This window comes from Arvicanthis niloticus, chromosome 4, assembly GCF_011762505.2.
Source record: "Arvicanthis niloticus isolate mArvNil1 chromosome 4, mArvNil1.pat.X, whole genome shotgun sequence".
NCBI lineage: Eukaryota > Metazoa > Chordata > Mammalia > Rodentia > Muridae > Arvicanthis > Arvicanthis niloticus.
In genome coordinates, this window is record NC_047661.1 from 95,708,187 (window position 1) to 95,735,609 (window position 27,423).

Here is a 27,423-nt window from a genome sequence, read left to right on the forward strand (position 1 = left end):
GGAGAGAGTCACCAATGTCTCAAAACCTAGTGGTACTTGCTTTGTAAGTTAGCTTTTTAAATAAGGTGTTTCTATTTGTTTGGCTTTAAATTGACATTAAGCATTTACTTTTTCTTATTTTTTTAAACCACCACTATCAATCAAGCTAGTTAGTATTTGTATAAGCCAGAAGGAAGACAAAATACTTTGAAAATGATATTAATCACAAGCATCCTCTCTGGCCTAGTCTTTGTAGTGTCATCTAGCTTTACCAAGGTTGTTTCTTAGACAACTGTGGGACAACTTATAACAACACTGGGCTCTCCTTGTTTGATTAACATGTCACATTTTTTTTTCCTGTAAGTGGCTTCTGATGCAATCAGATAATTTCATTTAAGTTAAGAGAATGGATCTGGGAGCCCCATGGCTCAGAGAGTGAAGGCACTTTCCATGTGAGCCGGCTGACTTGAGTTGGATCCTCAGATCAAAGGTATGAGGAAAGAACTGGCTTCACAAAGCTGACCTTTGACTTCCCCAGGCATGCCCTGGTGCACACTCCCCCACCCACATGCCAAACAATAAATATTAAAACCAAAACCAAACAAAACCGATTCACAGAATACTATGCTGTTTTTTTCCCAAGAGCATAGAGCGAATGGTCCATGCTATGGAAGGATAAGTAAGGTGGTGGATATGTGTTAGCTGGGATGGGGCGGAACTGAAAACAAGGTTCACCACAAATCCTCTGTAACTGAAAATCCAGCAAGTATCCTCCCCAGGTGACTGTGTTCTATAGCCAAAGGGCAAACACTAAAACTCTCTGAGAGACAGTAGCTGGGAAACGGAGCCAAAGTACGAACAAAAGATGCTCGGAAAGGTAAGCTTTAATTCCAAAACTAACTTTTAGTTTTAAAGTAAATCTCTTGCCGCTTCAGCAGAGGTGATGACATTTTGCTACCAGAACAGGCAAATGTCTCCTTAGTTCCCAGGTGCACAGTAATCCCACAAACAGATGTGATCAAGGTTTAAAGCGATTCAATGGTGACAGTAATACTCCCATAGAAATAACAGGTTTCCACAGACGGGTCTGCATTTAGGAGTTGGTATTGAAATTCTGTCACCTTGTGGAATGTGAGGAGATCTTTGCCACACTGGGACTCTCTGCCTTGCTTGGCTTTTTCACCCACTTATAGAATAAATGGGTTTACACTAAAATGGAAGGTTCCAGGGTCTGACTGAGGCTAACAAGAAGTTGGTAAATGGAATTACGTAAGATTTACAATTCTGTCTAGTTCTGCTTGCCTAGAGACATTATGAAATATAGTGACAATAAATTTTTAAACATTCCCCCAAGTATTTGGTATTTACCGGATAATTACTATCATACAGTTTCCAAAAGTAAGATCCAGAGGCACATGAGACATCTTTTCAGTCATCACCATAGTTACTACTGTTAGCCTACACACGCTGACTGCTTACTAACTGGTAGACGTTCAGTCTGCTGCTTTTCTTTCATTTAACAGGTCTGAAGCCTGTTTTCTACATCTCAGTTTCAGGCACAAATAAAATGAATAGTTTAGGGGCACGCTAGTCAGTCCTGATGGTACAATTTAATATCAACTAATTGGGAATCTGAGGCAGGAGGATTGCAACTTCAAAGCACGGACAGACCACAGAGTCAGTTCAAGGCCAGGCTGGGCAAGCCAGTGACTCTCTGCTTCAAAATAAAAAGTGAATATATTCAAATATTCTGCATATGTTCCTTAGTGGTAGAACCCTTGTCTGCCATATGAAAGGCCCTGCGTTTAATTCCCGATACTACCAAAAAGAAGAACAAACAAACAAACAGCAGCAACAATCAAACCAAACCCAACAAACAGGAAGAGAAAGGGAGAGAGAAACCTCACTTTTTTAGGAGTCTAAATCCAGATTCTGAGCGCTATTTTGAAAGCTTTAACCTTATAGGTATCAGCAACTTTAAAATAACAGAATTCATATGCTGCTTTGGGCAATTACAACGTAAGCTGTGTGTGCAGCTGCAAGGGTTAAAGGAAAGAGACTCATTAGCTACAGACGCCATCTTGTGGCCCACTTATTTATTATTCTATAGTAGTCTGTGGATGCCTAACTCAAAAGTCTGATAAAGACAGAGGTGTATCAGGGACTTTTTTTTTTTTTTTTCAATTTTTCTCACTTTGCACACAGGTTACTGGGGCAGTAAAATGTTAAGAATATTTCTTGGAGAAACTAAACCAAGGGCCTCAATTTGCATTTATATTCTTTCAACTCCTGTGTTGCTTTTGACGTAAGGAGCCAATTACCCGAGGTTCATCAGCGTGGAAGTGCCCATTTCCAAGCGTACTCTTTCAAGCTTATTTTTGTTTAACCATATATTGGCCCTACAGATAATGACAGTGAAAACACTTACCCTTCTCTCATTAAATATTTGATCAAAGCACAGCGATGATATTTTGGTAACTCATTTTAAAGCATTTGCCACACTTACTGCTTTCATTCTCCTAAAGGCTTACAGTTCATGTGTATGTACGTGAGTGTGTGAGTGTATGTGTGAGTGTATGTGTGTGTGTGTGTGTGTGTGAGTGCACATGTCTAGTGGGACATAGGAGGAGATTGTTACTTTTCACTGACATATGAGCCAGTGAGTAGCAATGCTGACAGTCAGTTCCACATTTGTCATTAGTTGACTCCCTTATCCTTATATGTACCCTTTGTATATTCTAAAGTATTTAATCCTTCCTAATCCCTTCCTATTAAATCTCTAAACAACTAAACTTCAGAAATGATTGCCTAGATTAAAGTATGGGGAAAGCAGATGCCTCTGCTTTGCCTCCCCATTGTAGACATAGACTCGTTTTCATTAGCATGAATTATTGAGAAATAATTATATTACCGGACATAAAGTAGTGAGGAGACTATTTTAATAGAAGTTTTGAGATAGCAGAAACCTCCAAAATACCAAAAATGTTTACTAACTATATGAGACAAAGTTTTTAAAAGGCACAGTTATGTAGAGCAATGGTGTGGACTATTTATTACTTTTGAGGTCTAATCTGGACAGAAGTCGCCACTGCTTTTTTTTTTCTTTTTTTCTTTGGTTAATTTTTAGAGAGGGTCTCACTTCATAACTCAGCCTAGTCTGGAAGTTACCATGTAGCACAGGCTGCCCTGAAAGTCATGGTAATTCTCTGGCCTCAGCCTCCTAAAGTAATGCAATTATAGGCATATACCACCATGCCTGCCCATCTTTTAATATTCAATGTACATCTCTTTGAATTCCAGTTATAATTCTTTCCTCTTTGTTTATACAACATTTCTAGTGACCATTTTCCCACCTGTTAAGGTCGTTTCCTGTTACCTATGAAACCTTTGTTCCCTGACGTATTTCTTCTGGTGAGGAGAGAACACCCTATGGCAATTGCCTCTAGTGAGCAGTCCAAAATAATTAAAAATAAAAGTAAATCACCCACTGAAAACTGGGATCTATGGTCAATCATGGAGCCTCTGGGCAGTAAGAACAGAATTATTAACATCCCAAGGCCATAGGAGTTCTCATTCTCTTGCTTTATTCATTCTTACCGCATACCTCTGGTTTTATTTGAAGTAAGAACTGATTGCTCACACACAAAAAAACAATTTTTCTATGACATATATGAAATAAAGGATGATGGAGTGAATTATTATACAATCAGTAGCATTGAACTTTCTATAAAATGTTAGGAAAGAGCTTCTAGCTATTTAGTAGATGGCCATCACAAGGCACTGAGATAAAAAGAAGTGGCTGTTTTCTATTTGATGATGGTGACTGCACCCATGTGAATTGGATGGTCTACTCAGAAACACTAGAGTGAGCCTGAATTTCCTAACTCTGAGATGGTTTGCCTTCTAGTAGTGTCTTCCAGTGGCTAAGAGAGAAAATTACAAAGGCACAGGAAATGTATTAAAATATTTTAATTGGCACAAAAATGGCTAGGATGAGTAAAATTGTAATCTTCTGAGCCTCTTAGTCGAAGTAGGTATGTGTACTTAACAATATCTTCCCTTCCTTGCCCCCCACCCCCACACAGAGGCACTCCAATCCTACCGTGTATAATCATGTTCTGATACAGTCTTCCCACAGTGACCAAGATACTGAGAGTTGTTTCCTTGAGGAATTGTTTTGTTACCATTAAGAAACTTGTCTTCTTATGTGTCAGATGTTAGAAACCGTTAGAATTTGTTTTTTCTTTAAAAAGAACAAAGAAACAAAAACCCACTTTGATATGGACTCCATCTTCCAAGTTCTAGACCTTTCTAGAGTCTTCTAGCTCAGCTATGCTACAATTCTAGAGCTTGGTCCTTGGACCCTGACAAGGGGCAATGAGTGAACCAAGAAAGGACAGACACACATAGAAAAGCTGGGTTGGGGGGGAGTGCTCACTCTGATGGAATGACATGACTACCATAGCGATTTGAGTCCTTTGCATGTTTATTATGTAGGGCAGAGGGGATAGGGTTAACTAGTCACTGGAGGAGGTGTCTGTAGGCAGCAGTCTCAGGTTGGAAACACCTGGGGGAGGAAGCAGCTGTTGCTAGATTTGTCCACACCGGACATTTGCTTGAACTAAACACCGACTGCAATACCAGGGAAGCTTTGCCTTCCCTGTTGAGTCTCACCTGGTGAAGGCTTTGGCACTTCCATGGGGTTGAGGCCTCGTGGTTCTTGACAGAACATGCCCATGTGGGTAATACACAGTCACTCAGGACTGCATTCTGAGCGTCTTCAACTCCCTATAGGTCCTCTTTGCTTTTGCAGTAAGAAGAGTGAGGTTAACCATTAAAAAAAAATGTGTCTCTTTACTCAGATTCAGCCTGAGAGAGAGCCAATATGTAAAGAAACTTAACGATTTAATATACACTGCTAAATCTGCTTCAATATAATCTACTAAGTCTCTGTCCCGAGATTTTAAATGAAAATCCAAACATTGCCTGCATTCTCAAGGCTCAGAATCACAGAAAAAAAAAAAAAAAAAAAAAAAAACTCTATATGAAGAAAATTTCTCCCATGTCTTCCCAAGGTGATACATATAGAGAATTGAGTAGTGCTGGTGACTATGTATGACACCCATCCAAATGGCAGAGGACAGTAATTAGAAACTGGTACCCGAGTTCCAAGTTTCCGGAGTTAACTTTCAGTCAACTAGAAAGGGGAAAAGGGGGTGGGTAGAAGGCCTGTCAGTCTCCCTACTAAGAGTCAGTTTAGAATTAAAAGCTTCAGTTGAGGCTGTAACGCAGCTTTCTAACTGGTAAAGGGTTTTCATAACACCAGACAGGACAATAAAATAACCAGCTTTCTTCTGTGGAATGGGTAGTTTTCAGTTAACCTCTTCAAATACACTGTTTTTTGGGTTTCGTTTTCTGAAATCCATTCTATTTCCATTTTCCTCCTTGGCTGAGATCACAGAGGCAGAACAGAAACCAAGCAGCCATTTTCTCTTTCCCGGACTGTCTCCATCAGAGATGCATTGTAATAATGTTATGAGCATATTAGATCTTCTTTTCTTTAGTTCAAAGAGGCTCCACATACTTGACTCGGGAACTATTTGGAAGTTTCTCGACTCCCCCTCTTCACACCTCACTCTCTCCTGAAATGTGACCCCTGATACTCCCAATTCTTTCCTGGACTCATCCTTAAATGTACTGTGCTTTCATCTTCACGTTTTATGGTCCGCTGTCCGTGGTGCAATCACGTTTGATTCTTCATATGATTCACGTTTCTCTCTTTCGAACTGCTAACTCCTCTTAAGTCACAACCACTTTCAAAGTCTTTGTGACTTTGGAAGTGTAACTAACTTTTCTAAATTCTAGGGAATATGAAAATGGCTAGCGTTTCCCTCCTTTGCTTTCTCCTTCTGGATTTAAAAGGCACTTTATCCTTAGGCTGAACGGCAGATGAAGGTGACATTCCTCCTGTGCTAGTTAGAATAAAATTTTGGGAGGCTGTTCTACTTACTCCTTTTACTAAAGTAATTTTTCTGATTTTTCAGCTTCCAAAAGAATGAAATTTCTGACAGAAATCTGGATCAGGATCTTTCCCAGGTAGCAATTTTATAATTATAATCAATACACTTTTACCTCGTATCAAAATTCTTGGGAGCTATTCTATCTTGGGCCAGGCTGGTTTTCAGCATTTTTTTTTTCCCACATCAGAAAAATGCGTCAAGTCTGTCGTGTAAAACTGATGTTAAAGCAACCCTTTGCAGGCTCCCATTTTCCAAACATAACAAGGAATACATTGTATTCTGGAATAAAGGTAACTACATTTGGAGAACATTCAGAAACTTTGGAGTCTGTCTGTCTATTAGTTTGTAGAAGAAGACTTACGTTATTGTTTTGTACATTATGGAATTTTTTAATGGCTCACAAATAACTAAATTTGGATTTTAGAAAATCTTCAGCAGTTGTGCCCATTTGGATAGAGATTTGCTCTTGTTAAGATATTTATTTTTTATATTTTCATTTACCTCCCAGAAAATGCATTTCACCATAAATGCTTCCCTACATTCCAGATGTCCACGTGGACTCAAATATTTGTGGTGCCCAGTATACCCAAAATCCTCCTATAGGTCTGTCCATTTCAAGCAACTGATTAAGATAAATTTAAACAATTGCCCATTAAAAATATCAGCACAAGCTGCAATGATGCCTGCACATGATTCTATCACTCAGAGGTTAAGGCAGGAGGATTGCCATAATCCTGAATCCAGTTTAGGTGACAGAGTGAGTTCTAACTCATCCTGAGCTACACAGCAAGACACTGGAGAGAGAGAGAGAGAGAGAGAGAGAGAGAGAGAGAGAGAGAGAGAGAGAGAGAGGAGACTGTAAAGCTCTATTAATCAAGTGAATATGTACATTATTTCTCCATAATAAGCTTTAACTATATGAGAAAGGTTTAAGCTTAAAGTTCTATCTCCCACAGTAGCTCACACATGGGTTTGATAATAGTCCTTTTTAACATTAATTTTAAAGTCAGTATACAAAGGACTGAGTTTCATTGTGGCATTGGCATTTTGGGACATATTTCATTGTACTTTGTTCTATCCTATGCCTCTCCATGACTGCTCACCATATGTCCTCTGCCCTGCTCTGTCTGGCTCCCTTCCTTCACTCAAATACTACTCCCCCACTTCTGATTTAATGTTACATGTTCTGGGAGTAAAGTTGTTTGCCACCACACAGGGCAATAATGGAAGGGTAAATGAATCATTTTACATGAGGAGAAGAACATTCTAAAATGAGATATAATAATATCATGAATATAAATGTGGATTTACGAACAATTGATAATTGTAGAGTTGTTTCTTTTTATTTATTTTAAGGTTAGTGTACAAAATAATGGGTTTTCTGATAGTATTTTCTTTGTACATTTCATTTCCATTGTATTTCTAATTTGTTCAATTCCCCAAGGCCCTCCCTCATGTTTCCTACATGCATCTGAAATTCAATAACCAGTAATCTGGTTATTTAAAATTCATATTACCCAAATTTCAAACAGCTAATATTCATAATTATCTTAAGACTTAAAAAGAGATATTTAGACAAGTGCTTAAGTATTTCTGTCACAGCCTTGCAAATACTCTGGATTGCTGGTATTGGTGTCTTTTTCCAAAACTGAGTCTAGGCTCAATTTAAACTGTGCTGAGCCAGGCATGACCCTGGTTGGGACAGAGTGACATGGTTCCTGGCTCTGAGACAGGGCCTTGGTGTGAGCCTCCACAAGTGTCTGGCTGCAGTGGACATAAAGCTTGTTTGTGTAAAAATGTATATATTTTCTCATTCCTCTGATGAATGTCCTCCTTGTTAATTTTAATGACTCTATGAGAGTCATTAATTTTAATTCTCTATAAGAATTAAAAATAGCATGAGTCCAGGAGTTGAGGATGTGGCTAATGGGGAAAGAACTCTAAACACATGAGTTCAAAGTATATATAATTTCTCAACTATGCAAAAAAAATAAGGATGTAATATGAATTATGGGGGATTCATGAACCTAAAGGAACAAAAGCAGCTATACTATGAGCCAACTTGTCAGAAAGATAGAAAAGCCAGCAGATTCCTGAGTTCAAGGTTAGCCTAGGACAAAGGGAGGTTAGGCCCAGGTGTGGAAGAAATGGTAATTTCAGGGTAAGGCCCCACCCAACTAGTTTATCATCTGTGCTTCACAAAGGCAGACAGATCTCTGAATTCTTTTGCAAAGATAAGAAAAAAAATGTAAGGTTGCTATCTCCTAAGAATCAAAGGGCTGGGTTCAAGGGATGTAGGTTCACAAGATAATCAAAAGGAAACAAGCACTAAATGATTGGATTGATATGTAAAATAAAAGATTGGACCTGTGTTCTACAGGAAACAAACTATCCAGAGATTTTTTTTTTTTTTTTTTTTTTTTTTTTTTTGAATAAAAAGAGAGAACTGCTTGGAGAACTGACAGACAAACAGGCAAGCAGGATGGGACAGAGAGATCTCTTAGAATAAATAGCAAGTAGAACACAGGTTGCCTGTGTCTGCAAGAACAAAACTTGGATCCAAGATTTGACTTAGAGTCCTTTTCCTGATCCCAGATACCCCTTCTCTCTGAACTCCTCTCTAAGCTAAGGCGGGTCAGTGGAAAAGCTGGACTATGAAGGATTTCTGACTGTCCAGGAAATTGCAGAACAGGTTCCTGTATGTAAATAATAGTCATTTTTCTTTTTTTATGGCAAAATAGACACATGGCTCTCCACTGACATATGTCTGTCGCAGGTATCAGTATGTCCAACCAAGTCCATTCTGGTCTCCTGGCTCTCTCATTCACTACTCACAAGTACCTGTTCCTTTACTGTGCCTCCCCCACACCCCACACATAACAGCACAGCTGACTTAATAGTGTTACTTATGATAGAAAAAAATACACAAATTTTAAGTATTAGAGAATATCTGATGGCATGATGAATTATAAATACATGATGATTATGACAAATTATGTAAGACAACTTAAAAATATGAAAAAATCCCAAATATATTTATTTTAATCATCATGGCCCCAAATGGAAAAGTAATATACTCTCAAAGAAGGCCTTGCAAATGTTTATTTAATCAGTATGATAATCTTGGGCTAGTAAATTATTTTTCTATAATTATACTAATATCTACTTTTCTGTAGGAGATAGGGTTATTAACTTTCATGTCTTCTTTACTTTAGGATAACTACTTAATTTCTATGTGGTGGTTTTCAATAAGTATGTATTACTTTTCTTTTAAACAGAACACTAGTCTACAAAATAATGACTTTTATTTACTTACTAGTAATACTAAATAAAACAAATCAAAACACAATAAAAAGACAAATAAGAATAAGAGCCGGGCGGTGGTGGCGCAAGCCTTTAATCCCAGTGCTTGGGAGGCAGAGGCAGGCAGATTTCTCAGTTAGAGGCCAGCCTGGTCTACAGCGTGAGTTCCAGGACAGCCAGGTCTAGACAGAGAAACCCTGTATAAAAAAAAAAAAAAAAAAAAAAAAAAAGAAAAAAAGAAAATAAAAACCGTAAGAGTCTGTGAACTACAGATGCCCTAGAATCCCCTTTATTAACGCCAACCCTCAACACAACTTCCAGTGACTTCTGGTCAATTCCCTGTCCTTTTTACTCCTGTCAGGTTGGCCTTGGTGTGTTAACACACAAAGTAAGCAAAGACATTTCCATGAGCAAAGGGCCTTCAACAGAACTGTAGAGAAATTGGGGCTGTTTGTAACAGCCTTAAAATCCACAGTGATGTCACAAGACAAGTTTTCTACTAGGGAAAAGGTCACTGTTCTCTTTTCTTTTTGTTTGTTTTTTGTTTGTTTGTTTGTTTTGTTCAAGCCTGTAGGAGGAGCTAAGGTGGGAGGAGTAAGGGAGGAAGAGGAGGAGTAAGGGAGGAAGAGGAAAAGGAAGAGGAGGAGCTAAGGGAGCAGAGGACAAGAGAGGTGAACATGGAGGCGGGTGTTCACGTGTCTCTGCCAGTCAAAGGTAGTTGGTATATCTAGGTTGGCTATTGGGTCACACTTCTGATTGTATTAGCATCTTATTGATCATTACTGAATATATAAAGCCTTTGGATAATCTAAGCATTAGAGTCTCATTTGTACCAAGCCCGTGTGGTTGGTAGGGTGGTCCGGGCACTGCCCAGCCTTGTGGAGACAGCATGGAAGATCAGCAGAGCCATCTCCCACGCTGGTGTCTTGTGGGTGGCAGGGCTGGTGTTTTTGGCTGGCTGTTTTTAGCTGCAGCGTGCATGTGGCCTCTGGCCATGTGGCTGAGCTAGGGAGAGCCACAGCTTAGATGGTCATTTTAAAATAATTATTACAACACAAGCCTAGAGCCATTCTAAAGCTACCCTGGAACCAAGTCCAAGGAGGTACCCAATGCTCATGTGTAAGAGGAGGTAGGATAGCTGAGCAGAGTCAGTGATGCTAAAATAAAGCTTTCATAAGAATGCACTTTCATAATCCACTGACTATTTCTCTCAAGGATCAACATTCTTTGAAGCTTTCTCCATCACTATAAGCATTGAGAATATTCAAAAACAATGAAAAAAATCCACTCACTGAATTCCACATGCCATATTACAGTTTCAATATCCCTGTCACATTACCACATTAGCAAGAATTGGTTTGTACAACCATGCTGTTGTACAATCATGTCCTGTTTCATACTGCTTTACTCAAGGTCACAGCACCTGCATGATGGCATTCCCATAATACCCCATCTCCTAGTGATGTCCTTGTCATCTTAGTTTGTGTAGGCACACTTCGCAGTGTTCTCAGAGCAGTGAAATTGCCTGCAGACACACCGTACAGACCAGTCCCCTATGCGAACAGATGCACAGGTACTATCCAAGCTGGGTAAGCTTTCATGAAAGAAAATAATGGAGTAACATTTTATATCCATCCTTTAGCCAGAGTCAAGTGTCTCCCACAGAGTCAGGAATCTAAGTAGGACATTTTAGAATGGCAATAGTTAGCATCTGACTCAGACTCACTCTGCATATGTGTAATCTCATTTCCCTCTGTCATTTTGATATTTAAATTTGAAGTTATACAAGCTGTGACCATTTCCCTTCCTACAAGTAAATCCAAAGGCACATGTGTGAACTCTATTTTATCTTTTGCAATAGGAATAGACCCTTTGGGCATTTATCTATGTGAATGTTGAAGAAAAAGGAGACATTTCTGTGATAATATGATTAAATTAAATGGGGGACAGAAAGATCATGAAACCCTTCATTTTTCAGTGTGTCTGAGAGAGTCTGAAGTTAACAGATGACAACACACTGCTATTCTTTAGGACCTTGCAGCTTTTCTACAATGAAGACTTCTTGATCACTCAAGGGTGCCAAATTCCTTATCTTGCCTTGGTGGACTGTTGTGTCAGATATGTTAAAATTTATCATTGAGGAAACAAACAACAAAGGATATCTGGGGCAGGGTCTTTTTAAGTTACAATAACAAAAATCAATTGTTCTTCAAAACAACACATCCAAGATGCAGTGCACAAGATGTATCTTCAGTAACAAAAATACAGTTCACTTTGGGGCAGAATTAGAAACACAACACATTGATGAAAATTGCTATGAACAGTGACCAGGCATGTTAGTGCTAATTTAACTGTTTTCAAGGAAGTGATACTCGTGTATAAACCAAGTTTTAGCAGGAGAATAACATGGATACACATCTATGTAAAATATTGTGCCAAATCCCAAACATTTTAGTTAGTTTCAACTGAATTAGTAAGAACATTCACCCCCACATTTTATTTTTAAAAGCTTAATCTCAAGCCCAGTGTGGTGGCACACACCTTTAACCCAAAACTCTGGAGGCAGGGTCAGGGTCAGGGTCAGGGTCAGGGTCAGGTTCAGGGTCAGGGTCAGGGTCAGGGTCAGGGTCAGGGTCAGGGTCAGGGGCTGGGGCAGGGGCAGAGAGGCAGGGGCAGAGAGGCAGGGGCACAGGTAGGCAGGTAGGCAGGGAGGCAGGGAGAGGCAGGGAGGCAGGGAGAGGCAGGGAGAGGCAGGGAGGCAGGGAGGCAGGGAGAGGCAGGGAGGCAGGGAGGCAGAGAGGCAGAGAGGCAGAGGCAGAGAGATGTCTATGAGTTCATGGTCAGTCTGGTTTACATAGCAAGTTCCAGGTCAGCCAGGGCTACACAGCAAGACTCCATCTCAAAATAGAAGCAAATAAAGAAAAGAAAACCCAACCAAGCAAAAGAACCCAGACATAGAAAAGTCATGAGGAATTACATTTAAAAAATGAATTGTATTTGTCATATAATTTTAATATCTTAATGTACTTATGATTCACAATACTAAACATGTATATCACATATTCTCATTTTCAAGGCATTTCCTTTTTTTCTGTTTGTGTGTGTGTGTGTGTGTGTGTGTGTGTGTGTGTGTGTTCTCACAGAAGAAGGCATTGGATGTCTTGGAGCTGGAGCCACTGTCAGTCAGCCGTGTGTGGCGTGACATGGCTGCTGAGGCCAAACTCAGGTTCTCTGCAGGAACAGGGCACACACCCAACTGCTGTGCACTCTCCAGCTCTACAAGGCATGCTCATAGCCTCTGCTCAGCTGATTGTCACTAAGATGCCATAGTGTAAATATGCCCAGGCTGGACCACAAAGAAGGAGTAATGATCACTGCAGATTTAAACAGTTGTGATACTGACACTTTATGTAGATAAAAGGACTTCATTAAGGAGCAGTATTTCAGATCATTCAAACTTGAGGTTTACAGACATGTTGAATTGTTTGGATTACTTAAAGGGTATGAATGCAGGGTCAACAGTAAGGGGAGAGAATGAGCATCATCAGATGAAAACTCATTAGCCTTCTTAGAAGGAATGATAAGCTTAAGCTGACAGTATGTTCATCAGCCTAGTCGTTATCTCAACATTGCGCCCGCTTCTCCCTCCACCGCAGTTAAATGGTTTGAACATGTCCCTCACTTCTCTGTTCTTGTCCATGAGGTTTTGGTACCTGGATTTTGATTTCTCACAATTTCAGGTAGAGATAGATGTCTTATTCAACATTCAGATTTCAGCCTCAACCTATTCTCTGAGGACCACCGCATCTCTTTTATATTAGGTTAGAGTGCCTGCAATGGATTTCTATATTAGAACATGCATCATTGTTTTTAGGATGCCTTGTTTTAACTGTTTCCTATACTGGGTATCCCTCTATGAAAAAGGGATGTACATGCTTTGCTCTTTCTTCGGGGTTACTGTACAATGCTTGGTTAAAAGTAAATGCACATTTACTTCTCATTTTATGGAAATGTCCATATTAGCTCATCTTTCAAAAGAAATAACTACTGAATTTAAGCTTCTTCTAAGATGATAATTATTGTAGCTATATAGTATAAATTCCCTAACCTACCAATTACATGTATTTATTATTTTTATCAGAGGCAATGTTAGAGACATGCATTTTAAATATTCTTCCAGGAAAGTATATTTAGACTATGTTGGGTGAAAAAGCAATAACATTATATAATTCATTTGAGAAAGTAACCTCTTTGAGGGCTGTTTGTTGCAAAATTCAAAACGATTATTCAAAAAAATGCTAACAAAGCCTGAAGACCTTTTCCCCCAAATGCTTGTTAGTTTTGTATAGACAGACCTATAGATCATCTGCTCTCTTCTTGTTGCTCTTTAAGTAGCTGTGGGATAGAAGAAACATGGGGTTCAGGGAGGGCTGTGCATTGATTCTGTGCTCCCTCAAAAGTCTGCTGGTGTTCTTCCTTTGCAAATTCTTTATAAGATAGACATAGAAAAGGGGACAGTCAGAAACATCTGATCCTCTTTTGAGGACTGCAAATCTTCCCAGAACAATCAATAGAGGGAGAAAACAGACCAGAACAAATGTAGTCACCAAGGAGGCTTCAGACTGTGATATCGGACTCTTTTTCCTGAGTCCACAGGGTAGGTGGACAGTCACGAGCGTACCACGTAACCAGGAAGTGCTTACAAGAACCACGGGCCTACCTGCTCATAGTAGCGGATGTTCTCCTCCGCGGTGTCTGTAAACGCGGACCTGAGGTCATTCTGCATGTTCTGCTTCCACCGGTCCCAGTCTGCTTTCAGGGCGTTGTTAGCACATTCCACTTTATCTTCAAGTTTTCCGATTTCCTCTGTAAGCTGAAGACACCACAGAGAAAGGTAAGTCGATGGGTGTGGTCTGGCCATGTGGAGAATTCATTGAGTCCACGTAGTCTGACCATTGTATTAAGTAAGGTTAAGAATAGCTTCTCCTGTTTGGTGTGAAAGTCAAAAGTGCTGACCATGCACAAGTGGAAAGCACATGGCATTCCCTGAGTCCTGCTGCACGGTCCTAGAGTCTGCCACATGAACGCTTCAGTTTGGATAAGATCTCAAACCCTATGCTTCAATTTCATTATCTACAAAATAAAGAAAATTGAACACCACACATCTGGAAAAGAATTAATACTATTATTCTCACGATCACTATCATTAGTGGGGATGGTATTTATATTCAGTTTAATGGGATGTCACAATTCCCAATTTTTATTTTTTTTTTTTTTTTTTTTTTTTTTTTTTTTTTTTTGCCAGAATCTAAATTAACTACATGCATAGCCACAGAGATTGTTTTCACATATGCTGACCCAGGGGATTAACTTATACAATTTTGCTTCTTAGTTTGGGGTTACTATATCTGTGATGATACACTATGACCAAAAAGCAAGTTGGGGAGGAAAGGGCTTATTTGGCTTACACTTCCACACTGTAGTCCATCATTGAAGGATGTCAGAACAGTAATTTAAACAGTGCAGGAGCCTGGAGGCAAGAGCTGATGCAGAGGCCCTGGCTGCTTACTGGTTTGCTCCTCATGTCTTGCTCAGCCTGCTCTCTTATAGAACCCAGGACCGCCAGCTGGGCTGGGCCCTCACACACCTGAATCACTAATTAAAAAATGCCTTTCAGCTGAAACTCATGTTTCAAGTTGAAATAAAACTATGCAGCACACTGAACAGAAGCAAGCTCACAATCTCAACATGTCTGACCTCCAGTCCATCCTCCATTACATAGGCTTAGTGGAATATTTACATTTTCCTCCTCATCCCCTCCAAACTTGAACACTCTGTCCACTGTATTAGTCTTTAGATTTAGCACATTGAGACATATTTCACGTATGTATGTGTTTGTTAATATACTCAGAATAATTTATTAAGTGTCTCATCTGCACCAGGCATGCCTCTGGGGCTGTAAGATTCAGCACTGAAGATATAAGACAAACATTCTCGCTTTTCCTAGAGTTTATTCTCTCTCGGGGAGAGACAGACTATATGCAAAATAAATAAAATATGAACCATCAACTAGTAATAAAAGCTCCAGTAGAAAAATGAAGCCCAAAGCTAGAGAGAAAATGTTAGGATACTGAAATTTTAGACACAGTGACCAAAGGAAATCTAAGTAAGAAAATACCATTAGAATTGAGAGCTGATGCTTGAGAGTGAAACATGGGGTTCTCTTGGTTACAGCTGTGTGGGCAGAGGGCATGGGTAAGACATGGACCTGGAGGTGGGCACATGGCTGGCATCACTCGAGCAAGAGGCTGGGTGGATTTAAAAAGCAGAGGAAGCTCCTTGAGGGGCTGAGAGAAGTCGCAGAATGATCTTATAGCTACATAGTCCATAGAAGGGCTCTGGAGTTTCCTGAACCAGAGCTAAGTCAAGATACATTAGCAGGAATGACATCTCTCTCAGGTTAATGATACACTTTTCATGTTTCAAAAGGGATGTTATACACTGACATCATTTGTGGTCAGACTGACTTATAAAGGGACATCATTTCAGAAGCATTTCTTTCAAAGAAATGATGATGTGAAAATGTTTAAAGCGTGAAAAGCCAGTAAAATATATTTTTACTGATGCTTGAATTAACTTTTTCTGTTAATAGGAAATTTTATTTCTGTGTTTGTGATTTCACACTTTATTTTCCTAAAGAACAGATTTTACACACACACACACACACACACACACACACACACACACACACACTCACTCACCTGTGTTTGCATGTAAACAATACTATATTCCCAATGGGATATTTACATTTTTTAGTGGTAGGACTCCTGGAGTGTTGTTTTCTTGTTTGCTTTTCTAGGTAGAACTATCTCAAGGATGTCACGAATAACTTTGTGAGTCACTGTGTTCTTTTAGGAAGAAAGTCTAACAGAGTGCTAACAGAATGGCTAATAATGACAGGCAGTGGGTGCTAACACTAGAGCTTGAAGTAAGGTTGTTAAAAGACCAAACTCAGGCAGGATCCATGCCCACGAAAAAGTGCTTTGAGGCTTTATTCCTTGGCCTTACTCCTCCTTGTTGCAGGTTAGAGTCTTCCCAGCTTCAGAGCCATAAAGATTTTAATAAAATATTTAGGGATCAGAGGTCAGTCCAGCAACTGTGACCATACTGTATTCTACTTAGCCTTGCAGTCTATACAGTTCTATATACTTGCATGGAATGGCTGGCCTGAGGTCTCCAGAAACTGACTTCAGGAAACACAGTATTTCACTCTTATATTTTGTCTTCCTGCCTTTGCTGTGAAGGTTAAAATGTTACTACTGTTATAACCAATTTACAAAAATTGCCATTCATCAGTTTGTATGCTGCTGCATTAAAACCCTTTAAACAGAAATGGGTTGATGATGGTCCATCTCTGTCCAAGGGATGCTGCAGTTATGAAGAGATGTTGTCTTCTGACCTCAGGGACAAAGTCAGGAGTCTCTCTGTGTAGCATCAGGACTAAGAGGATTGTGAGTGGGCTTGACTTCAGGTTGAGTCCGGCGACTACCTTTTATAAGATATGTGATACTGTAAGGCTCCTGGTTGAAGTCCTAATTCCTCCATCCATAAGACAAACAAAAATAGTAGCATTCATATCATAGGGATTTAAAAAAAGCACATGAAATGCAAAAACACAGACTTACATAGTGTCTGACAATTTGCCATTAGTTGTTTGTTCTTGACCATCACTACCAAGAATTCACAACATTAGCATTGGCTGCTACAGTGGACACAGACATCCTGCCCTCTTCTGGTACTTTGGTTTCTAGCACTGTTTTGTTCTTCTGTCAATGCCTGGGTCTTACATCAGGCACTCGTGCTGTTCCTAACTCTGTCATTACTCCTGTGGAGGATGACACATATGCTTTGAATAACTATGATCAGTTCTTGATGTTTTCCTTGCTGCATTTTGTTGTTGTCCTTGTTCTCGATGAGTTCATTATTTCAGTTAGAAAAAGGGAAAATGAGAATATGTCTGCACAATGAATCATGAATCATCTTCTTGTGATTTTAATTCAAAAGAACATTGCTTAATAAGAAGCACAAGACACCCAAGTCAAAGAATGCTATGCGCTGCATCATGCTAATGCCCCATGATAGCATAACATAATGAGATGTTCTTCTCCTAAGTTCTTCAGTGGACTTCAAATTTCTGACTTTTTTTTTTTTTTTTTTTTTTTTTTTTTTTTTTTTTTTTTTTTTGAGACTGGCTCTTAATGTTATCTACGCTGGCTTCAAACTCAACACAAAGCAGAGGATGCTCTTGAACTCCTAATCCTCCCACTGCCTTCACTTCCTTCCTGTATCCTCACACCTGGCTTATACAGTCTTGAGGATCTAACACAGGGCTTTGTGCATTCTAGGCAAGCACTCTACAAACTGAAGTACAATCCCAGCCCCTCATTACTTGCTTTGTTACAAAGACTAGGTATTCTGCGTCTGCCATCTGTCTGAATTCTGACAGAACATGGACGTTCAACAAAAGTTAACAAATTTAAGAAAACAGAATGTGTGAGACACACATGAGGCCAAGGAAACCCTTCCAGTGTCCTCGTCTATTGGTCACGAACAAACAGCAGGCTCCGCTAGCTGTAACCACTTGGAATTCATTTAATATTCTCGATTGCAAAATAGTGCAGAAAAGGCTGGGTGGAGAGAACTGAATTTTTTTTCTAATTTTTCTTTTCACGAACACTTGCAGTAATTGGTCCTCTGTCAGGAGAAAACTTAAAAAAGCAAGCAATTACCTGCAAAATGGTCTAAGACAAAAAAAAAGTACTAATAGAATATTGGAAGGTAATGAGAAAAGGTTGATATTTAATAGCAAAGCTATTGGGTAACTTCTAGTTTCAGTTTTGTTCAGCTAGAAATTAGCCATGGAGTTAAATGAAACTCATTAATACTTGGAGACAAAACAAGATCTTCTAACAGTCCATACCTATTGCAATAGTAACAATAAGGCTAATGATTACTACATTTATACCATTGGCTATCATTTTAAGTTATATGCTTTGCATATATTATCACATTTAATCTGCATAAACATACTGTAAATTTGGTTTCATTATCTTTCTATTAGAAGCTGGGAGCCTGGGAGAAAGGACTAACAAAGTCTACAGTGACCTATGACATAACAAGGCTTCAAATCAAAGTCTGCCACGTATGTGTTCTTTGTATGCCAAGAGCATATGACCATGAGTTGACCTAGCTTGCCTATGATGGTCAAAGGTGAACTAATTTTGCTCTCATTCTCAAAGACTGTCATCTATAAAGATACACATATGCAGAATAAAGCATAGCCAAGGGCTACGAATAAAAGAAAGAACATAATTCATCTATCATGGAGGGAAGTGTTCAAATGAATCTGCAGATACAGGACAGAAGGTTAATTCTGCTTGCAGGGCAGGTGCTACGTTGACTATTTATTCCCAGGGCCTCAGACCTAGGTGAGGACCCAGCACGAGCATAGACATTGTTACAGTGAGACAAGGAAGGGAGAGATGGTGGCAGAGTTTGGAGTGGACAAGGAGAAAGGTAATAGATACAGTAGGGAAAGTAGACAGAAGACTGGAAGGTAAAATGAACTGCAAGTGGATTGGATTCTGGAGGGGTAAAGGCTTTTATCCAGAACAGGCAAGACTGTGCATTGAACAGAATAGACACGGTGGCTAAAAGAGACAGGAGGGAGGAGAAAAGACAGGAGAACAGTGGGTTGGAAATAAGAACTTAGAAAATTATTAAGCAAAAGAACAAGGAAGGTGTGGCTTGCTCTCATTCACTCAGCTACCCACTCACCCACTCTGTGGTATTCACTCAGTATGCATGTAGGCTGCGTGAAGTGGTAAAAGATGGGGGGGGGTAGAAGTAGTCCTCATAAATTCCCCTGCTGACAGGAGGAATACAAAGCAATAGGTTACAGATGACGTGAGGAGCAGTTCCTGTGAAGTGCACGACAAGTACAGGCACACCCTTACTCAGGAGCTTCAGAAGAGCCTAGGGTGGCTCTTCATTGCTGGGACAGAATGGGAGCAGCAGAGGGATGGATGAGCAGAGGGGTGGCTCGGGAATCTCAAGGAACATTGCTGGGGAAGTTTGTGTGTAACAAAGAGTTCCTGAAGGAGCTCAACCAAGATTCCTGTGACTCCAGGAAAACATAGAGACTGACCACCAGAAGGCAGAAGCGGGAACGTCTAGGTACAGCCACCAGGAGAAAAATCCAAGTGACTTATAATGTGAAATGGAAGTGCAGGTGGAGTGGGGTAAGGCACAAGGCAAGGCGACAGTAATAATGTGGTCCTTCTCCCAAACTGCCCCTCTGGCCCAAGTGTCACAGTGTTGGATAGTCATTAAAAATCCACTCATTTACAAAAGGTTGTTAAATCTCAATGTTGGTGAGGCAAGAGAGCTCAAGATATGAAACCTCAAGACTACACTGACCTAGTAGGCATTGGTCCACCCACATCAAGGGATCAAGGACAAATGTAAGGAAAAATTCTTGTCTCTGGGAGTCAGCTTTCTAGGAGAATCTTAATATCCACATTATACCTTTACTTCCCATAGATATTCAGTACGGCTCCAAATTGCCATGTGATGAAATTAAAGTACATAAAAACACAAGTAAGTAGTAAACAATCAAAGGTAATCAAATTCAGATGGAATGACTTCATTACCATAATGCTTCTTCATGCTCAGGGTTCTCCCATGGGTGAGGGAGAAAGGTGTCTGTGGGCTGGGCGGGTGAAGCACCTGTCTCGTTGTTAATTCCTCCACCCTTGAAGACCTGCCCTTGGCTACAGGACTGACAATCCTCATTAACTGTCCACTTCACTTGGCCGAGTTGCTTAGCATGTTAACAAGGTAGTTTTGCTTCATCCTCCCAAGTTTTGTCCAAAGTTTAAAACTGCATAGTCATGCAGGAAAGACCAATGATTTAAAGCACAGGGTTCTCAGGTTCTAGGAGTCCAGTCCTGCCTAAGAACATCACAGGGTAAGTTTCCTAATCTATAATTTATAAAATAACAAAGCAGCACTCACTCCACAGGATCTTATGGAATATGCTAGCAACATGGAACCCAGGCTTTCTTTTTTCTTCTAACTTTTTAGTGTGTGTGTATGTGTGTCTATGTGTGTGTCTGTGTGTGTGTGTGTGTGTGTGTGTATTTCAAACCATGCATCCCAATCCTACTCATATCCCCCTAAATATGTCGACTGGCATCAGTCCAGACCAGGGACATTCACCCGTCCTTTGGTGGTTAACAGATCCCTGCTGCTGCAGGGCTACACATAAACCCAGACATAGACCCCAGTGACAGCACAGGCTAAGACCCCACCACTGTCTCCAGTAGCATCCCAGGATACTCACATCAAAGCTGTTGCTCACTACACATGTTCATGTTAGAGACACACTGAAGAGACTTTTAAAATCATCCTCTGGGAATTGAGATAGGTACTTGTAGAGGCTGAACCACTTTTTACTTGGGCCTGTAGATGTCCAATGTATAACTTACAAAGCAAGATCAAAGCTTCCACTTGCCCTTTTTTTTGAAATGGAAACTTACAGGTTCATTGGAAAGTCAGTTGCGTTGGATAGTGTTTTGCTGGGACAAACTCGTAAAGGAATATTTTCCTGAAGTGGACACAGGTGAAAGGTTAAGGAAGACTCATGAAGAAACATTTTGTTGAAGCAGACACAGGAGAAAGGATGTCACCTGAGACAGACGCATGTGCTGAGGCAAGACCCCTGGGAGGACATGTGATGTTTGGAGGGATATAAAGAGGGCTTCAGCAGCTGTGTTGGATGCTGAGCTTGGCTTGCTGGTACAGCTAGCTGTGCAATGCTTGTTGCTCTCACATCTTTGCTGATCTTTGAGTCTTTGCTGATCTTCCCTTCACTGAGAGGAACAATTGAGAACTTTTCCTTGGGTTCCTGCAGGTCCCTCCTGCTGACTAGTGCAGAGGCCTGGCTGTCTCTTTTAGGTTGGGTCACTGCTGCTGCTCACCTGACTCTACCGAACAGGACTGCTGATAGATCCTTGAAGTGTTTGTGACTGGATGAGTGGCTGCTGTTGACCTGTGAACTGAACTGCTGATTTCCAGACAATACAGAGGGGAACTGCTCCAAAGAATCATTTGTAAACAGGTCCACTTTCCCCTGTATCCTTTCTTTTCCACCACCTTTCGTGGGTGGTGGATTAAAGGGGAGGTTAAAGGCTTTAAGAACAATCATTCAAAATTAAGTTTTGAAAGAAACTAAAGTTACACTTTTCTTTCAGTTATTTTCTTCTGCGGACATCTTGGATTGAGTTGAAGACACTTATGTGAAACTTAAAACCCAGAGTTCTCGCTGGCTGGCTAAGAGCACTTGCTGCAAAAGCGCGCGGGGGGGGGGGGGGGGGGGTGGAGGTGGGGGGGGGGGGGGGGGGGTGGGGGGGCAGGGTTCAGATCTCAGCATGCATATAAAAGCCAGGCGTGGTCAGGCAAGCTTGTGTAGTAGGTGGTAGAGACTAAAGGCTGCCAGCCTCGATCTAGGTTCAATGAGAATCTACAGACAGTAATAGAGCAGGGCACCCGAAGTTACTGGTCTCTGTACCTAGGCACATATGCCTGCATACATGTATGCACACACCTAGCACAAGTTCTAATAAATACAGAATTAGAAAAACAAATGAGTGAAGCTGGAAAGCTTTTAAGAAAAGTAAAGCTCGCATTAGACACTGGTGTGTCGGAGGTTTACTGGGGGGATACATTCTGGATCCTTTACATGACAGAAATTAAACTGTTCTGACAAGAGAAAAACTTTGAACTATATACAACATTAAACCAAGTATGAGAAAAACATGTGTTTCCTGAGTTCTATACTTAATAAATAATTCATATACTTCAGCATTATAATTCTAGAGGAGTTAATTGCTGTGACTGACAACAGTGCTGCCAAAACATTTGTTATATACATTTGAGTTGATGGGCCAGTGAGATAGCTCCTCAGGAAAGCACTTGCTGCAGAGGCCAGTGACCTAAACTCAGTCCTCATGAACCACATGGTGAAAAAAAAAAGAATCTATTCACTTAGGGCATCCTCTGAACCACAGAGACAAAGAGACTGAGAGAGACAGAGACAGACAGAGAGACAGACAAAGAGGGAGGGCTTCCCTACAGTTTACTTCCATGGATTAACTTTCTTCAATACCTGTGGTCATTGTTAAAAAACAAAACAAAACAAACAAACAAACAAAAAAAAAAAACCAAACAAACCCTCTTTTGCCTGCTCTTGGGACTTTTTTTCTTCTAGCAGGTTCACTTGTCTAGCCGCAACATGAGGGCTTTTGCCTTGTCTTACTGTATCTTGTTTTTTCGTGTTTGGTTGTCTCTTGGAAGCTTGCCCTTTTCTGAAGGGAAATTAAAGAGTTATGGATCTTGGGGAGAGGGTTGGTGGAGAGGAGTTGGGAGGAGTGGAGGGTGGGGAAACTCTGGTCAAGATGTAATGTACAAGATAAGAATCTATTTTCAATAAAAAGGAAAAATAACAATGTAGGAAAAATTATATTTGCTTCTCAGAGAGAGAAGCATTGCTGTTGACTATTTAATCATTAAACCTTTAACCACTGATTTCTGATTTTATAATGACTTATATTAAAAGTAAACATCTCTTATCATCACTGCATCACAGACTTATAGAGACGCTAACATGGATTAGGAATGTCCATGAGGCTTCAACACTACACAAAGGACTACAGGTAACTAAGGAATACTGAGGATGGTTAGTCTTCTGGTTATCCATTAAGAAAAGGGTAACCCTAAACCATACATACAAGTAACATTATATAGACTGAGCACGTTGTACTTAGGAATATGTGTGTACACACACACACACACACACACACACACACACACACAGAGACATGCATATACTCTCACTCTCCCTACCTTCTTCCCTCCCTCCCTCCCTCCCTCCCTCCCTCTCTTCCTTCATCCATCCTCTCCCTGCAGTTGTCATCTCAAGATATGAGCTTTCAGCTACTACTCCAATGCCATGTATGTCTGCCTGCTGCCAGATGCTCCACCATAATGGTCATGGTGTCTTCTCATACTAATATAGGAATCATCATTATGAATGAAAATGGTTCGAAAGCATTTACTTTAGAACCAGGGACAACACAAATATTTTCTGTTGCTAATAAGCACTCCTTTATTTTACGTGTACTTTTCCTCACATAAGCTCTGCCATGGGGCTGCATTCCCTTTGAGCTACAACCTTCAGTCCGATGTGGTCAGCGAGTTAGGGCAGATCCATTGCTTTAGCTTCCCTTGATTCACAAGGGAACTAATTAGAATAGAAAGTGTAAAGGAAAGTTATTTACAGTTTGGGGAAAAACTATGAGTAAAAGAACCCAGCATCTCTCACCATGCCTATGACAGTCTTACAACTCATGGACAAGCATGACACAAAACCTCAAGGCTATGGAAATTTCCTAAGAAGTTTGTCCTCTGCTGGGGAGGGAACAACACTGGACCAATTCGCTTCCTGTCTCTGTCCTCAGCACATGGCTCTGATACATTTTGACTTAAACCATCTTTTTTGTTATATGGGAGTGATAGAAAAGTGTAGATTGAAGGATTAATCTTGGGAGAAGTGAATGCCTGCCTACCTTTCCTATTATTTCTCTCTAAGAAAATTTTAATACCTGAAATTACCATAAAAACTTAAAATGTGAATGATCCTATCCATAAAAGCACAGAATACCAAATTTTCAATAAAATAATATAATTTGAGAATTATTATTCTTACTCAAAATACCTCTGTTTTCTTTTCTAAATGATTTCTCTATGATTTCCTTTTATGGAAAAGGAAAAGCCCAGACACTCAATTTATTCAAATGTTAAAACTTTCTCTTCACAATAAGACAAGCTTAGGAAATTATCATTTGGAAAAGTTCTTGAGAATAACATACCTAAATAAAAAGATTTAGATTGCCACTCTATCAGAAGACAATAGATAACTCAAAAATTAAATTCTAATCTGACAGCTACCTCTGCTTAACAAGCACTAATTAAATTGCAGGAGAGAGAGAAGAGGGCTCTTAACAATAAAATTGTATTATTTTCTGATTCATAAGAGAGGTGAGATGTGTCTGAAGAAATTAAATGCTTGATTATACAATGCTGTTGAGGCACACACGTGGTTGCTAAGTAGTACCTTTCTTAACATACTTTATAATTCACACTGTTCTCAAGAAGTAGAAACCTCTCTCCTTGAAAGCTACTGCAGATTTATTATCTAAATGTAATGTGTTCAATAGTACACAATAGATTCTCTAAAAATGACAACTTGAATCTGGAAACACCCACAAATGCTGTTGCTGAATCACTGTTGAAGCCAGCATCTCCATCGGCATTAGCATCCTTCAGATAGTAATCACGGCTTCTTGGTACGCGGTAGGCACAGAAAGCCAATTACCTAAATAGCACTATTCTAGGAAATGATGAGGTCCCCCCGCCTTGAATCTTCTGCACAGGCAAACACAGCAAACATGCACGGAGACGACATTGAGAGTTCTTCTCTTTCTAAGGCGTCCAGCAGTCCGTTTATAAAACCCTTCAAAAGAAATCAACTTCTGCCTAGACTCCAGGCTCTCTAATGGGGTAGATGAACTTGCTGGTGTATGTATAGGACAGCTCACAGTACTGCATGGATGGAGGAATTTCCATTTTCATTTAGCTTAATCAGAACTTTTAGTATTATTACATTTATTGTTTATGAAAGAGGCTGACTACATGATTAGAGAAGTGTAGATAAATAAACACAGGTTTAAAATGTGCATGTATTGAATGATATGGTCAAAGATACTTAGGTGAGAGAGTGCATGGGACCAGTCTGGATGTATTTCCCAAAGATCCACACAGTGTATGCTTAGTCTCCACCATTGAAAATCAGTAGAATCTTTAAGGTATCCCATCACTGGAGATATGCCCAAATCTGAACTTTAGTATGCCCATCTCTTCCTTGTTCTATTTCTATGACACATGAGAGAAGCAGCATGCTGTGCCACGTTACTGCCATGATGTAATGACTCACGAGAGGCCCTAAAATAAAGCAACAAGGCCTACTGACATCTGACTGAAAGTTCTAAGACTGTGACCCCCAAACAAACCTCTCTTCCTTAAATGTTGTGTAACTTGGGTATTTTGTCACAGTGATGGGAAACCAGTGTAACAGGAAAAAAAAAAAAATCTGGTGATTGATTGTCATGGCAACTTTGCTTTGGTATTGCATATAAATTATACTTCAATTAAGTAAATTCCCCTGATGTTTCTTTAGACATCCATCACCCCTATTTGAATCATTATCAGAGCTAATGTTTCATGAGAATGACTTCTCTTTGATTAAAGTCAGTTGTTAAAATTGTGGCACATTCCAAAACAGAACTGTCCCGTAGGCCACCCTACAGGGAGTAATGCTGCACTCTGAACCACACAATGCAGTAGCTGTGACCACATGAGACTATGGCACTTCAGCCAGTGAACGTGAGGAATCTGACTTTTGTATTTAATTTAAATTTACTCAACTTTTATGTAAATGGCACCTGCTTCTTTTATGCCATATTGGACAGTACAGTTCTGGAAGGTCATGAGTACCTTTATTCAATAATATATATGTTCAGGTTAGTAAGAAGGGATTCCATCCCCAAAAGATCCTCAAAAAGCAATGCTTTTATTAGCTTCTTTAAAAAGCCTCAGGTATTATTGGGTATCTCAAACACCTCACTCTGTATGATAGAAGAATATTTTGAAAGAGATAACAGGCTGAATCAAACTCTAGTAAGAATATTTTCAGGTCTGTATCATAGTTTATATTCTAATACCTGAATTATGAGGTAATCTGCAGAAAGAGTAAGCTTGCTATTTGCCATGGTTGCAGGTTCCCAGAGCGCAATGTCTTAAAGGAGTTGTACTTAAAGGAGGAAACTGAGGGAATGGCTTGGTCAGGAAAAGTGTTTGCCTGACATGGTAAAAGCTAGGCACGTTGGTGCACTTAAGTGACACCATCACTGAGTTGATATACTCCTGGCTCAATGGCCCATCAGCCTAGCCAAGTCAGAGGGCCTTGGAGTCCAGTGAGAGCCTCTCAAACAATCTAGGTGGGTGGCTTCCAAGAAATGAAATGTGATGTTCATCTCTGATCTCCACATAAATGCACATGCACATTAACTCTCACATAAATATACCACACACACACACACACACACACACACACACACACACACACACACACAAGCTGAATACAAAAAAAACCCTCAGGTATATTTCATAAACATCATCAAAAATCACTAGAGAAAATATTATTAGGCCATAGGCTGTTCTGGAAAATCTGGATGGTTATCTAAAAATAGACATAGGTGATTGATAGATGAATCGAGGAACAGCTAGATATGTAGAAGACAGATAGTTCAATTAAAACCTATAAATTTTAGCTGGAAGTAATTTTGAGTACCTCAAATATTCAACCATAAAAAGTAACCTTAACTATGGAAATCAGGGTGGCAATACCTCAGTAAGATGGCTATATAACAAGCTGAGAAAGTTTCATTTTTATATTATTATTATTATTATTATTATTATTATTATTATTATTATTATTTACTTTACATCCTGCTCACCTACCAGTGAGCCCCTCCCACAGTCCTTTCCCTATCACCTCTCTCCACCCTGACATATCACATCTCTGCAGTGCTAAGTGCACCCTCTCCCACTGAGGCCTGACAAGTCAGCCCAGCTAGAACCTATTCCACGTACAGGCAACATGAAAGTTTCATTTTGAAGATGTTCCCCACATTATTCCTGAATGACAAAAAGAAAAAGGAGTGATTCTCTAGAGAAGCTTGGTAAACCCCTTCACCAGTTACTAAAGAAGGCATCATCATCAATAAGATTCATACAGTACCATATACTGCCGAACAGGAGTTGATGAGATGGTCACAAAATTACTCCGGTGAAATCTCACATACTAATAATTATAATATAGTCAAGATGAAATATCCAATAAGTAAATTTAACCTAGGCTTCTACAAAACAGCTGCCCCGT

General features: G+C 39.9%; 1 protein-coding gene and 1 long non-coding RNA gene across 3 annotated transcripts in view; one reads left to right on the top strand and one right to left on the bottom strand.

The window, feature by feature from the left end:
* Snx7 (sorting nexin 7) overlaps positions 1-27,423 on the bottom strand; it is an 81,712-nt gene that overhangs the window by 5,669 nt on the left and 48,620 nt on the right. The window contains exon 8 of the mRNA XM_034499355.2: positions 14,023-14,175. Coding sequence (XP_034355246.1) covers positions 14,023-14,175 — 153 coding nt within the window. The remainder of the gene's footprint in view (positions 1-14,022; positions 14,176-27,423) is intronic.
* LOC143442113 (uncharacterized) lies at positions 698-21,722 on the top strand. 2 transcript variants are annotated; one of them, XR_013110044.1, is made up of 5 exons: positions 698-856; positions 6,024-6,075; positions 13,959-14,196; positions 21,321-21,483; positions 21,617-21,722. It is a non-coding gene; the product is annotated as an uncharacterized LOC143442113 (long non-coding RNA). The 2 variants fall into 2 exon arrangements; XR_013110045.1 differs by lacking the exon at positions 6,024-6,075.